The 15,980-nt window shown below is 39.6% G+C and overlaps 1 protein-coding gene across 1 annotated transcript in view; it reads right to left on the reverse strand.

The window, feature by feature from the left end:
* Window positions 1-235: 235 nt before the first annotated feature.
* XRCC5 (X-ray repair cross complementing 5) overlaps window positions 236-15,980 on the reverse strand; it is a 103,763-nt gene continuing 88,018 nt past the window's right edge. Inside the window, exons 19-21 of the mRNA XM_068544506.1 lie at window positions 15,702-15,769; window positions 5,303-5,377; window positions 236-475 (exon numbers count right to left, since the gene is read on the reverse strand). Coding sequence (XP_068400607.1) covers window positions 461-475; window positions 5,303-5,377; window positions 15,702-15,769 — 158 coding nt within the window. The 3' untranslated portion in view covers window positions 236-460. The remainder of the gene's footprint in view (window positions 476-5,302; window positions 5,378-15,701; window positions 15,770-15,980) is intronic.

Raw genomic sequence — 15,980 nt, forward strand, 5'->3', positions numbered from 1 at the left:
TCATGGGGAGTATTAAGAAACTCACCAGTGACCATGCCATCATTCTAGATGAGATAATTTCATGGGGAGTATTGAGAAACTCACCAGTGACCATGCCATCATTCTAGATGAGATAATTTCATGAGGCCTGCAATCCTCAACAGTATACCAGGTCGGGATGAAATTCATTTTCCAGTAACTTCAAAGCACGTGCGTAATACACTGAGATCAATAAGACCACAAAATAATACACCGATCAGAAAATAATGACTCTTTATTAACTTGTATGGGGTCTAAATTATCCCTTACATATGTTTGTATTCATTCCACAGGGAATTAGGTTTTTCACTTCTGTATAATCTGTAGGGACCATCTCCAGAGCTTCCGGTTCTACTTGAATGACCTCCTCCAGGTTGTTCTGTATAGAACTCTCAGCACCACAGTGATAGCAACTCTTGTAGATTCCCCACACATCCATGAGCTATATCAAGTCCAGCTGTAAACAGGAACAACAAATTTAGAAAGGAAGCAGGCCAACTCCAGAACACTGCTTCTCTGGGGAGAGAACCATAGTGACAATGGTTCTCTTCGTTGGTGGCATGCACGGACTTGCACACTTACTCACTGCTAACTATTTTAGGAGTTAAATTCTAAGTATCTCTTCATTTCAATCCTAAGAACTTCTCCACAAAACGGCTGAAAGTTTTTACTGGACTGCTGTCATGTGAGGCTTAAAGGCAGGAAGTTTCCACACATGAAAGATGGATACAAAAACCAATACCCTACACAGCCTCCCAGGCATCCAGACACAGTGTGATAAGATCCAGAAATCCCCAAATACCTATCAGCCTATTTTGTTTACATAAAGTTAACTGAGAACATTTAAGAATTAGGCTTTTTAAAAACTGTTTTTATTTGTCAACCCACACAAATTGCATATTGTATTGCTTATTTTGGTTGAGAGCAATTTCAGTAAATTATGACATTTTGCTGCTAAAGGAATAGCCTTCCCCAGCTCTTTTTTAGTCCTTCAATGAGAGGATTAAACTGAATGAACAATAAACTTAAAAAAACCATAGAGCACAGGAACATCCATTATGAAATTACTTATCTGATTACAAGTATAATGGCAATAAATAATAGTGTAGAGAGCTGCTGGTGTGTTAGAAATTAAAACACAAATATGTGAGCTGGAAAACAAAATGGTGGAAATAACTGTCGAGGAGCAGAATAAAGAGAAAAGGATGAAAAAGAATTGAAGACAATCTCAGAGACCTCTGGGACAACAGTAAACGCACCAACATTCGAATCATAGGGGCCCCAGAAGAAGAAAACAAAAAGAAAGGGTTTGTGAAAATATTTGAAGAGATTATAGTTGAAAACTTCCCTAAGGGGAAAGGAAACAGTCACCCAAGTTCAGGAAGAACAGAGAGTCCCATATAGGATAAACCCTAGGAAAAACACACCAAGACACATATTAATCAAACTAACAAAAATTAAATTCAAAGAAAAAATATTAAAAGCAGCAAGGGAAAAACAAAAAAATAACATACAAAGGAATTCCCATAAGGTTACCAGCTGATTTTTCAGCAGAAACTCTGCAGGCCAGAGGGAGTGGTAGGATACACTTAAAGTGATGAAAGAGAAAAACCTACAACCCAGATTACTCTACCCAGAAAGGATCTCCTTCAGATTCGATGGAGAAATCAAAAGCTTTTCAGACAAGCAAAAGCTAAGAGAATTCAGCACCACCAAACCAGCTTTACAACAAATGCTAAAGAAACTTATCTAGGCAGGAAACACAAGAGACGAAAAAGACCCACAAAAACAAACCCAAAACAATTAAGAAAATGGTAATAGGAACATACATATTGATAATAACCTTGAATGTAAATGGGTTAAATGCCCCAACCAAAAGACACAGACTGGCTGAATGGATACAAAAAAAAGACCCACATACATGCTGTCTACAGGAGACGCACTTCAGACCTAGGGACACATACAGACTGAAGGTGAAGGGATGGAAAAAGATATTCCATATAAATGGAAATCAAAAGAAAGCTGGAGTAGCAATACTCATATCCGATAAAATAGACTTTAAAATAAAGACTGTTACAAGAGATAAGGAAGGACACTACATAATGATCAAAGGATCAATCCAAGAAGAAGATATAACAATTATAAATGTTTATGCACCCAACATAGGAGCACCACAGTACATAAGGCAAATGCTAACAACCATGAAAGGAGAAATCGACAGTAACACAATCATAGTAGGGGGCTTTAACACGCCACTTACATCAATGGACAGATTATCCAAACAGAAAATAAATAAGGAAACACAAGCTTTAAATGATACAACAGACCAGATAGATTTAATTGATATTTATAGGACATTCCACCCAAAAGTGGCAGAATACACTTTCTTCTCGAGTGCACATGGAACATTCTCCAGGATAGATCACATCTTGGGTCACAAATCAAGCCATGGAAAATTTAAGAAAAATGAAATCCTATCAAGCTTCTTTTCTGAACACAACGCTATGAGACTGGAAATCAATTACAGGAAAAAAACTGTGAAAAACACAAATACATGGAGGCTAAACAGTGCACTACTAAATAACCAAGAGATCACTGAAGAAATCAAAGAAGAAATCAAAAAATACCTAGAAACAAATGACAATGAAAACATGACGACCCAAAACCTATGGGCGCAGCAAAAGCAGTTCTAAGAGGGAAGTTTATAGCAATTCAATCTCACCTCAAGAAACAAGAAAAATCTCAAATAAACAATCTAACCCTACACTTAAAACAACTAGAGAAAGAAGAGCAAAGAAAACCCAAAGTCAGTAGAAGGAAAGAAATCATAAAAATCAGAGCAGAAATAAATGAAATAGAAATGAAGAAAACAATAGCTAAGATCAGTAAAACTAAAAGCTGGTTCTTTGAGAAGATAAACAAAATTGATAAACCCTTAGGCAGATTCATCAAGAAAAAAAGGGAGAAGACATAAATCAATAAAATTAGAAACAAAAAAGGAGAAATCAAAACTGACACTGCAGAAATACAAAGGATTATAAGAGACTACTACAAACAGCTATATGCCAATAAAATGGACAACCACGAAGAAATGGACAAATCCTTAGAAAGGTACAATTTTCCAAGACGGAACCAGGATGAATTAAAAAATATAAACAGACCTATCCCAAGTAATGAAATTGAAACCATAATTAAAAATCTTCCAACAAACAAAAGTCCGGGACCAGATGGCTTCACAGGCAAATTCTATCAAATATTTAGAGAAGAGCTAACATCAATCCTTCTCAAACTCTTCCAAAAAATTGCAGAGGGAGAAACACTCTCAAATTCATTCTACAAAGCCACCATCACCCTGATACCAACACCAGACAAAGATATCACAAAAAAAAAGAAAATTATAGACCAATATCACTGATGAACATAGATGCAAAAATCCTGAACAAAACACTAGCAAACAGAATTCAACAACATATTAAAAGGATCATACACCATGACCAAGTGGGATTTATCCCAGGGATGCAAGGATTCTTCAATATACGCAAATCAATCAATGTGATACACCATATTAACAAATTAAGGAATAAAAACCATATGATCATCTCAATAGATGCAGAAAAAGCGTTTGACAAAATTCAACACACATTTATGATAAAAACTCTCCAGAAAATAGGCATAGAGGGAAACTACCTCAACATAATAAAGGCCATATATGACAAACCCACAGCAAGCATCATACTCAATGGTGAAAAACTGAAAGCGTTTCCACTAAGAACAGGTACAAGACAGGGATGTCCACTCTCGCCACTCTTACTCAACATAGTTTTGGAAGTCCTAGCCACGGCAATCAGAGAAGAAAAAGAAAAAAAAGGAATACAAATTGGAAAAGAAGTAAACTGTCACTGTTTGCTGATGACATGATACTACACATAGAAAATCCTAAAGATGCCACCAGAAAACTACTAGAACTAATCAATGAATTTGGTAAGGTTGCAGGATACAAAATTAATGCACAGAAATCTCTGGCATTCCTATACACCAATAACGAAAAATCAGAAAGAGAAATTAAGGAAACAATCCCATTTACCGTCACAACAAAAAGAATAAAATACCTAGGAATAAACCTGCCTAAAACACTTGTACTCAGAAAATTATAAAATACTGATGAAAGAAATCAAAGACGACATAAACAGATGGAGAAATATACCATGTTCTTGGATTGGAAGAATCAATATTGTGAAAATGACTATACTACCCAAAGCACTCTACAGATTCAATGCAATCCCTATCAAACTACTAATGGCATTCTTCACAGAATTAGAACAAAAAATTTTACAATTCGTATGGAAACACAAAAGACCCCGAATAGCCAAAGTAATCTTGAGAAAGAAAAACGGAGTTGGAGGAATCAGGCTCCCCGACTTCAAACTATACCACAAAGTTACAGTAATCAAGACAGTATGGTACTGGCACAAAAACAGAAATATAGATCAATGGTACAGGGTAGAAAGCCCAGAGATAAACCCATGCACACATGATCACCTAATTTACAACAAAGGAGGCAAGAACATACAATGGAGAAAAGACAGCTTCTTCAATAAGTGGTGCTGGGAAAACTGGACAGCTACATGTAAAAAAATGAAATTAGAACACTCCCTAACACCATACACAAAAATAAACTCTAAATGGATTAAAGACCTAAATGTAAGACCAGACACTATAAAACTCTTAAAGGGAAACATAGGAAAAACACTCTTTGACATAAACCACAGCAAGATCCTTTTTGACCCACCTCCTACAGTAACGGAAATAAAAACAAAAATAAACAAATGGGACTTAATTAAACTTAAAAGCTTTTGCACAGCAAAGGAAACCATAAACAAGACAAAAGGACAACTCTCAGAATAGGAGAAAATATTTACAAGTGAAACAACAGACAAAGGATAATCTACGAAGTATACAAACAGCTCATGGAGCTCAATATCAAAAAAGAAAACACTCCAATTAAAAAATGGGTGGAAGACCTAAATAGACATTTCACCAAGGAAGACATACAGATGGCCAAGAGGTGCATGAAAAGATGTTCAACATCATTAATTATTAAAGAAATGCAAATCAAAACTACAGTGAGGTATCACCTCACGCCCGTCAGAATGGCTATTATCAAAAAATCTAGAAACAATAAATGCTGGAAAGGGTGTGGTGAAAAGGGAATCCTCCTGCACTGTTGGTGGGAATGTAAATTGATCAAGCGTTAGAACACCTGCTATATATTAAAAGTACTTACCAAATCATCCACGTCACCACCTTCCTCACATACAGCTGCTGTGTCTTCATCTGGATTTTCTTTGGGGGCCAGAAACTGTGAATAGAAGTCAGGCACAATACCAAAAGGACGTTTTTGCCTCCTTTAATGGAGGAACGCATGCAAATGGCCCAAAAGAAACATCATCTTGACGTACGCTCCTTCATTTGGCTCTGGATGAGAGGACCAATTTTGAGGTTGAATAGTCCACTAACTAGTCACAGAGAAAGTTCTTGACAAGAGGGAGGAAACGACACGGCTCGCCAAGGCAGTGAGCATGTGGAGGGCCCTACATCAGGCACCGAGGACAGCAGATATTCCCATTTCTGCTTCCACAGGGGGTATGTGGGCTCATGAGGGTTCAGAAAAGAACCAAACACCCCAAACCAGTATGTCTCTGCCTCTTTTGAAGAAAGCATTAAGAATCAAGTGTCTGGACTTAAAGATTATAACCATCTATTCCTCAATTCCACTGAGGACAAAAAAGGTAAAAGGAAGGACTTCTTTTAGAGATGTGAAACACAAAAATGGGTGAGCTTGGGAGACTGTTCAATTCTTTGTCTGGCAATCTTTAAATTTCTGTTAGAAATTGTTTGAAAACAGGAAGGTGGCTGAGAAAACTTCTAGTGTGCACTTCTGCTTAGCGTCAGGGTTCTAGACTTGGAACTTCTAAAAGGCAGATACGTAGAAAAGCAAGGGCCCTGAATTGAAGTTTGCAAGGATCTAGGAATGCAACTCAGATTTTAAAAGGGTAGTGAGTGCCCTTGAAGACTATCTGAACATTCCTGCGCTCCCTCCTGTCCCTCCAAGAGATAGCAGTGGGGACTCTTATCCTTTAAGGTATGTGGTAACTGCACCTAAGAGCTAGTTTCTATGAACTACTTATCCATCCTCACACCAGAGTGGATCTTCTTGTAGCATAAGTACATAACATGGTGGCAGAGACAAGGCTGAAGGAGTTGAGTGTATTTAAAAGGGGAGGTGGGAGGTGAGGCACGCCGCTCCTGGCAAACATCCCTCAGGGTCCGTGTACATGGAACGTGCAGGCGGTGAGTGAGCCTTTCGGCCCACTTGCTCCTGTAGTAGCTCCACCCAAGAGGGAAAGGTGTACTCACACGCACTTTCCTCACTTTCTCGACATGAAAGCATGGCAAGAACTGCTTTCCCTATATATCCCTGTGATTTCTATGGTACAATGGACATAATGGAGGCCTCGGAAACCTGAGATCTATAAATAGGCCTTGTTAGCACCTTGGACATCGCCATGACAGGTTTTTTTGTTTGTTTTGTTTCAATTAATTTATTTTTGGCTGTGTTGGGCCTTCGTTGCTGTGCGTGGGCTTTCTCTAGCTGCGGCGAATAGGGGATACTCTTCGTTGCGGTGCGCGGGCTTCTCATTGCGCTGGCTTCTTTTGTTGCGGAGCACAGGCTCTAGGCGTGTGGGCTTCAGTAGTCGTGGCTCACAGGCTCTAGAGCGCAGGCTCAGTAGTTGTGGCGCACGGGCTTAGTTGCTCCGCGGCATGTGGGATCTTCTTGGCCCAGGGCTCGAACCCGTGTCCCCTGCATTGGCAGGCGGATTCTTAACCACTGCACCGCCAGGGAAGTCCCTGACAGTTTGTTTTTGACTCAACATCCCTCCTGGACTTTTTCCTCCTCAGTCAAAACCATCTCATCATTCATTAACTTCACTTTTGACTGAGAGATTAAGGAATTTATCTTCTTCTAAGGACATTTATAAATCTTTCCACAGCCCTCTGTTGACCCTGAACTGGGCTGTGTTCAGCGCTGGGCACCTACGGTTTAGGGGACAGAAAATGCTAGCAGTGGGCGCACAGCCTGGAACAGAACTGTAACACGGCACCCATATCATTAATTATATTTATTCTGGTTGATTTTTAATAAAGATGTCTGAGGGCCACATAGAGATACATGAATAAGAAATTCATACTGTATTTGCATATGGTTTACATCTAAAGCTTAAACCCTGCTCTTAGATTCCCAAATTAACCTTTACTTATGATTCTAATTATTATCAATATTAAAAAAGAAATTTTTATTTTGTTCCTCTCCTCTCCTACTCACGATCATTAACCTCCACATGGTTCTCCCTGCAGCAAGAATACCAGCGCAAAGGACAAAGACTGATCCAGCCGATGAGGAGTGAATAAAAGGTAGAGCTGTGTCTTACCATACACCTCTGGGGGGCTACAGACGACCGGCACCTTCAAACACAAGCTCCATGGTCTCAGTGTTTCTGTAGTCCACTATATCTTTTATCATCCCTTAGAAACCTGACACATGGTAGGTATTTATTGATGAATCTAGAAAATTCCTAATGTTTTTTGGCACACAGCCTCTAAAAGCTCTAATTCCCATTCCCTCCTCACCTGCAAAAGCCCCTTTCACACTGTAATTACAGGATAAATGAAGATAGGACTGTCTGCACAGTATGACCACGGTATATACCATTAAACACAAATGGCATGTCTCTGAGATGAGGCCAAGCTCCTAGGAAGAAAGACACGGCAGCAAACAAACTTCCATTTCCATCAAGTGCTAAACATCTGCAACTGATTTCCTGACAGATCTGCTTCACATTTCTGCTCAAGCAAATTACAGCTAAAAGCTGGGCTGCCATCCATTATCCTCCCCAAAGCCCCAGGCGAGGCTGATCTCTTACACATATCACTCCTTACCGTCAGAGTTTTTAACTACAAGTAATTTCCAGGCTGTGCAGTGACAGGGAAGCTAGAGATAAGGACTGGCCTGTTTTCTCAATAAAAGCAACAGGTTCTCTGAACGCAGCCGAAAGGAGCACAAGTCAACTCTTGACTTGTCTTATGTTCTTTCTCTCTGCAATATGCTGAAAAAGCAGAGAATAAACAGAAAGAAGAGTTGTGTGACACAGTCCTCCATCCTCAAACCACCATCATTTACTTGGGGTTACCAAGAAAGACCCTCCTTACTTGGAGATCTTTATGAAATGGATAAACTACTACTTCTCAGGTACACCGAAATACAATCCTGGCCACAAGCAGAGAAACTGCATCAATAACCTCTATGTAGAAGTTTCCAGTCCTATTCCTCCATAAGACTAAAAACTAAAAATCAGCTTGTCCTCAGACCCTTACCAATCCCCAAATTGAAAACACATGGCCTCCACTGGGCTTATTCCAACACCATAAGGTGATTCCAAAGAATCACCCATAATCCAGATACACAAAAGCATCAGGAAGAATGAAAATCTGCTGGCATGTATTTTGTCTAAAATGACACACACTTAGGTTTCATTAATGCTATTTTCATGCTATAAAGGCAATACAGTGCAGCAGAGAAATCCTGCAAACTAGTGTGGAGGAAAGAACCATAACCTAAGCACTGCCCATTCCTCAGTAACCCTGGGCAAGCCACCTGGCCTCTCTACAACTAGTCTTCCTCAAAAATAAGATGGGAATACTACTACTGACCCTATCTATTTCATGGGGTTGTATTGCTTCTCAGGTAAAATAAAGTATACAAAAATGCTTTGTGGTACTGTAGATTTTATGTTCCAATTCCTAGGAATACACCCAATACATGTCTACCAAATTAGGTAGGTATAAGGTATTAGGTATAAGAATACCCACAGCATTTTTATTCACAATTCCCGAAGTTTGGAAACAATCAAATGTCCATCATTAGGAGAATGGATGAATAAATTGTGGTACAGCCATAAAAGTGAATACTACCTAGCTATAATAAAGAATGAACAATTTTAACATCATGGATGAATCATAAAAGGCATGATTCCAATTATGTGAAGGTTAAGACAGGCAAAATGACTCTCAAGTGACATGTCATCAGGGAGCCTTCTGAGGTGTTGGAAATGCTCTTTATTTTGATCTGGGTGGTGGGTACTCAGATATATGAGCATGTAAGGATTTATCAGTGTACACATTTAAGATTTGTGCATTTACTGTATGTTCCACCTCAAAAAAAATTTTAAATTGTATCTTAAAAGTATCAAGCTCTAAACAAAAATAAGGTAACACTGTGATATTTTAATTATCGCTTTTCTCATACTAACATACAGAACAATTACACTAGAGATTTAAGGCAGAAAAGGAAAGTGGAAAAGAGCAAAGAAAAAGGTCATGGGGTCCAACAGCGGCCAGCAGTTAAGAGAAAATTGTTCCCAAGAAATGATTCTTAAATTTTATCTTATAATCGTTCACAAGGTTTTGGAGATCTCTTTTGAAAGAGAGGGAGCATGAGCTTCTTTTCTTTATGTACATGCGGCTGGTGGCATTCTAAGGCGGAGGCTTGGAGACGACTATAGTATGAGTCCAGGGTCTGGGCTCTAGGCAGTTCAGCTAGACATGAACTTGTTGTGAGACACTGAGAAAGTCAACTTCACATCTCTAGACTGCATCTAGAAAATGACCAGATCACTAAGCTTTGAGCATCTGTGATGCTACGATGGAAAAAATCAATAAATGTCAACAACAAAAAAGAAGGCTAGATTAGGCAGCTATAAGGAAAACAAGTGCTAACATGATGCTTTCTCCCCCATAGATTTTGTATCAAATGATTGTGTAGACATAGCTCAGCATCCTGGAATCCCGTGAGAAACAATATTCCGAAGCCATGGGAAGAAATCCTCTTTCCCCTCTGTGCTCTTAATATGGAGTAAAAAGAATGGAGGACTGGGGGTCAGTCCAATAACTGGATTCCTGGCCAGTGACTTACTATGAGATCTCAGACACATCATTTTACGTCTCAGCCCTAAGTTTCTTCATATATAAAATAAGGAGTTGGGACTAGATCAGTATTTTTCAGGTTCTGTTCCTTGAGGTCCTGAGGGTTCTTCCAAGTCCCGTGGGCATGGGTAACCCCAATTTGCCACTCCCGCTGCCCATCAAGTGAGAACCATCACCTTTCTCTGTTTTATCTATCAGGCTTCCTTGTTAAGCTTTCAGTTTTAAGAAATAAAAACTCAGCTGGGAGATCATTAGGATTCATTCCAGCTGAATAAAGTTCTACACAACTTAAGCCAGTATCCTCCGCCTTAGTGAAGGCTCTGACTGGTTTAAATTCTTTTGGCCCAGGGCGTCTCAGCAGCAGCACCCTTTGTTGTGGGGCCCTGCACCCACTAGGAGGCAGTAGCACGCCGCCTGCTGCAACCACCCAGAATCTCTGGACAGTGGCAATGTCCCCTGGGGAACAAAATCACTCTTGGCTGAGAACCACTGTTCTAACCCTAACACAGGTTAGTAGGACAAAGTTAAAAGAAACTTTTTTTTAATAAAGAAGATAAACTTCAAATGAAGAATCAGCTTATCTCGACCTTTCACAAGTCCAGGTCTCTCACTGACTGTGGTTCCCAGATGCTCCTGGAACGTGCCAGGATAAACAGGCACACCTCCTACCCACCACAGAGCCATGCCCTGTGAATGAGCTGACGGAGGAAGGGTGCACAACAAGGCCCATCCATGTTGTCGCAAATGGCAGGATTTCCATCTTTTTATGGCTAAGGAGTATTCCATTGTATATGTATACCACATCTTTATCCATTCATCATCATCGATGGGCACTTAGGTTTTTTCCATATCTTGGTTATTGTAAATAATGCTGTGGTGAACAAAGAAGTGTATATATCTTTTTGAATGATGGACCTTGAGAGTATTATGCTAAGAGAAATAAGTCAGAGAGAGAAAGACAAATAGTGTATGATTTCACTCATGTGGAATATAAAACAAAAACAAAACAAAATAAATGAACAAACCGAACTAAACAAAAACAAACACACAGATACAGAGAATAGAGTGGTGGTTACCAGAAGGGAAGGCATGAGGGGAGGGCGAAATGGGCAGAGGGGGTCAACTGTATGGGGATGAATGGAAACGAAACTTCTGGTGGTGAGCATGCTGTAGTGTATACAGAAGTCGAAATATAATGTTGTGCACAGGAATTTACATAATGTTACAAACCAGTGTTAACTCAATAAATATAAATAAACAAAATAAAGCTGGAGCAAAAAAATATATAAAAGACCTTATCAAACATGGCATGTCTAACAATAAAATGGCATGTCTAACAATAAAAACTAGAAACAGAAAAAGTTAAATGAAAGAATTCACAGGTTATAATGACAATAAACATGAATGAAAAAGGGGGTAATATTTATGTCTAGGCTTCGAAATGAAATAGAGGTATCAGTTATTGAAAAGAAAAGTGATTGTCTAAGCTTATGTCATGAAAGAACTTTCTATTTCTGCAGCAACTCTGACATACCTATATTTCTCAAAGAATCATAAAATCCACATATTTCTAGAATACACTGGAGGGAAACAGCTCTCCTTAAGAGGTACAAGTGTAAAGTTATGATTTAATTTTCATTTAAAATGGACATCCTGAATAATTATTTCCTTTCAAATCATCAACATTTAATAGCAATAATGTGACAGTTGCTAACTTTAAATAAATTACGGTAAATATCTTGAAAGAATTTTAATGGACTATGAGGATTGTTCTCCAATCTCTGATTACAGCCAAGTTTCCTTAAATGATTATTTGGTAAGTGGCCAAACTTAACACTTGCTTTGGGACTTCCCTGGTGGCTCAGTGGTTAAGAATACGCTTGCCAAGGCAGGGGACATGGGTTTGAGTCCTGGTCCGGGAAGATCACACATGCTGCGGGGCAACTAAGCCGTGTGCCACAACTACTGAGCCTGCGCTCTAGAGCCCGTGAGCCACAACTACTAAGCCCGCGTGCCACAACTACTGAAGCCCACGCGCCTAGAGCCTGTGCTCTGCAACGAGAAGCCACCGCAGTGAGAAGCCCACGTACCGCAATGAAGAGTAGCCCCCGCTCGCCACAACTAGAGAAAGCCTGTGTGCAGCAACGAAGACCCAATGCAGCCAAAAAAACAAAAAACAAAAAATAAACAAATAAATGTAAATAAATAAATAAAAACACTTGCTTTGAAGAAAATGTAAATGAATATTTTAGTGTATGGCAAAAAGTGATTACACTTCCATAACTTACCTAAGAGAAAAAGCTGAAGCATGTCTCTCCTATTAAAACCACAAGGAATCAACTTCCTTGAGCCAGAATCTCACTAATTCTCCCCATTATCATCTGTATGTACACTTTCCCGTCCACATTTCTCTCCAAAAATCAACAGGTGCCATTTAAATATATTTTTAATATAAAGGGTTAAGTTTTCATTCTGAAAAGAAGAATGAAGGGTTCATGTGATACTGAAGCAGACACAAAAGCATAACTGCAAGTCAGACACGACAGAGTGTGTGCTGAGGGTGAATCACAACAATGGGCTCCACTCTGCTGTGTTTACCATGTTTTCTTCCTATTCAAACATGGTGATGTTTTCAGAGTTGTCTTAAACCGCAACCAACTGAAATCAGTTCTGTTGATATTAGAATCATGTAAGGACACCAGCCCATATCTAGTCTTAACTGAAACTCCTCTCTGCAGCTTTATTACCAGACATTAAAATTCCTGATGCAGGCTCTGTGCCCTTAAATTCCAAAGATGATACTGCATTTGCAACAAAGACTAAACCCCAGACATTTGCAAGCAGCACACTATCCCTTCCTAGATTTCTTTCTTTTCTAATTTTCTGGAATCACTTAGCTGTGACACTTTTGGTTAAGAGGTACTGCTGGGAGGAAAGACTACCTTTTTTAGGTCAGTGCTTTCCTCTTCCTCCCAAAACTGTAATGTGCACTCAACTCTCACCTGGATGATAGGTTTTGGTTTTTTTTTTTAATGCAATGACTAAAATTATTTGCCTTGACTTATTTTACCTGTTTAGCAAAAACTGATTGATAAGCTTTCACCTTATGTGATTTTATGTGTCAACTTGGCTACACTATGGTGACCAGCTGCTGTGTCAAACACTAGTCTAGAGGTTTCTGTGAAGGTATTTTGTAAATGCGACTAAAATTTACAATCAGCTGACTTTAAGTAAAGAAGGTTACCCTTGGTAATGTTGGTAGGCCTCATCCAATCAGTTGAAGGAATTCTGCCTCTGGACTGTAATAGAAAAATCCTGCCTGAATTTCCAACTTGCTGGCCTGCTCTACAAATTTCAGATTTGCCAGCCCCAACAATTGTGTGAGCCAATTCCTTAAAATAAATCAGTCCCCACCACCCCCATACACACACACACACACACACACACACACACACACACGTATTCTATTGGTTCTGTCTCTCTGAAGAGTCCTGAATAATGCATCCTAGTTCAACGGGGAAAGATTATCATGCCATTGTATAAAATAACAAATAGAAATAGAACCAGTTAAGTGGAACTCTGAAGCCCAAGGTACTCAGTCCTGACTGTGGCAGAAGAGGGTACAGACATCATAGAACCCCTTCTGAGACAATAATCAGCATCTTGGAGTATGCTTTTTTTTTTTTAAATCCTTTTTAACGTGATTGTTTTATTGAGCTTATATAGGTTTAAAAATTCAATTATTTCCCCTTGAAGCATGAGGATGGATAGCTTCACTTTAACTAAGCCCTAACATCAGCCCATCTGGCTAAAAGACACTTAGCAAGACGAGTGATGTTTTTTACTCTTATATGGCAGTCCATGTGGCCTTCTAATCCCAACCTGGTAGTGGCGAGGAGGCAGAATTCCTTACATCCTTCCTCTGAAAAGGGCTGCTCCTACTTGAGCACCTCAAGTATCTGGAAACCTTCATTAACTGATGCTTATTATGAAGTTTAAAATTAGGCAAAAAAGGCCTCTGCGTAATCGTACTTCATAAATATTCATCTACCATGTATGCCTCACTGGATGTAACTCTCGTGGGGACTGTGGTTAACAGTGCAGAGGGCTTGGCCTCTGTTCGCCCAGGCTCTTCCTATCCCAGGATCCAGGGCCGTGGGCAGCTTATCTAAGACGACAACATGGAGGATGTTTTTTAAATTCTGGGATCTTACTTCCTGAAAGTGGGGCCCATATCTGTTCTTTAACAAAGTGCTTTTGCCAGGCAAAGTGCTTAATAAAAATTCTTGTATACTCTAACTTCTCTGCCAAACAATATTATGGTTTTTGCCAAGTGCATTTATTGAGCTGAAAATTCAAGGTATTTAAAATCTGGCCTGAATTTAGCCGTAGATGAACATCTCCAGCCTTGTTTCTGCCATTTCCTTAGATTACTGCCCACCAGTCCCAGACCAAGCTCTCCCTTAGCTTGGTAGTTAATTTTTGAGTCTCCAGTATTTCCTTCTACTACCTTGTAACTGGCTGTTTGAGTTTCTAGAGGGCGGGGTGCTGTCTTATCATCGAGCACAGTGCCTAGCAAACAGCACAGGCTTAGCACATAACTGACAGCTGCCAGGTGTGGTACTAGCAGGGCTGGGTCAACCAGTGACTATAAATGACACTGAATGTTACGAACCATATACTTTTGAGCTACTCAATTTAATTTCATTAAACTTTCATCACAAATCTGAGGTACAATGAAAGACTACTGAGCTAAATAGCTATATGTTTTTGACTCATAACTGAAATCAGATTCAATGCTCATACATCAAGCAGGAAGACACCAAGCATATTGACCATTTGTGTCAATATGAAGTTCATGGGGTCTGCATACATGGGGTGTTCTACTGTAAAGACCTAGATATGCCTTATATGTTAGAATACCACTATTGTTCTACCTTGTTGCACATCACAATCATCTGAGGGGCTTTAAAAACTCAAAATCATGCCCAAAACCCATCTCAGACCAACAGAACCTCAGAGGAGAGACAGAGGTGCCTGTCATCAGTAATTTTTCTTTTTAAAAAGCTCCCCAGGTGACTAATGGGTGGCCTGGGTGGGAATCACTGGGCTGGATAGATTTCCTAGCCTTAACCAGGGTCTAGGCTAAGCGTGGTGTATACTACGGACCGGGAACTCTAGAGGTACTGAGTTCTAGAAACACTAATCTAGTTACCCTTAGAATTTTACTTCTTCAAGAAAGAATGGGCGTCGGGACTTCCCTGGTGGCGCAGTGGTTAAGAATCTGCCTACCAATGCAGGGGACATGGGTTTGAGCCCTGGTCTGGGAAGATCCCACATGCTGTGGAGCAACTAAGCCCGTGCGCCACAACTACTGAGCCTGCGCTCTAGAGCCCGCGAGCCACAGCTACTGAAGCCCACACACCTAGAGCCCGTGCTCTGCAACTAGAGAAAGCCTGCACGTGGCAACGAAGACCCAACACAGCCAAAAATAAATAAATAAATAAATAAATAAATAAATAAATAAATAAATGAATGAATGAATGAATGAAATTTAAAAAACAAAAAAGGAAGAATGGGCATCAAGAAAATAATATCCACTGCAATAATTCATCTAAAGACAGGGAGCTACCCCTCAATACCTTTTTGGCTTCCTCAGCAGTAACAGAGCTTCCAGAGGCTTCATCTTTGGTGATCAGAGTAATTCCATCTAGAAAGTAATTCACAGAGTAAAATTCAAGTACAAAGAATCAATCCCAATCCCACCTTCCTTTCCACCACACCTCCTCCCATCTTTGCACTGGAGATTTTTAGAACTATAAAGGTGCTCTTCTCTATAAGAAATATAAAGCTTTATTAAAGGCACTCAACTCACATTGCTCCTCCCATCTTACATTACCTTTCTCCTGTTTTTGCTTATA

The sequence above is a fragment of the Eschrichtius robustus genome, chromosome 5 (genome assembly GCF_028021215.1).
Source record: "Eschrichtius robustus isolate mEscRob2 chromosome 5, mEscRob2.pri, whole genome shotgun sequence".
NCBI lineage: Eukaryota > Metazoa > Chordata > Mammalia > Artiodactyla > Eschrichtiidae > Eschrichtius > Eschrichtius robustus.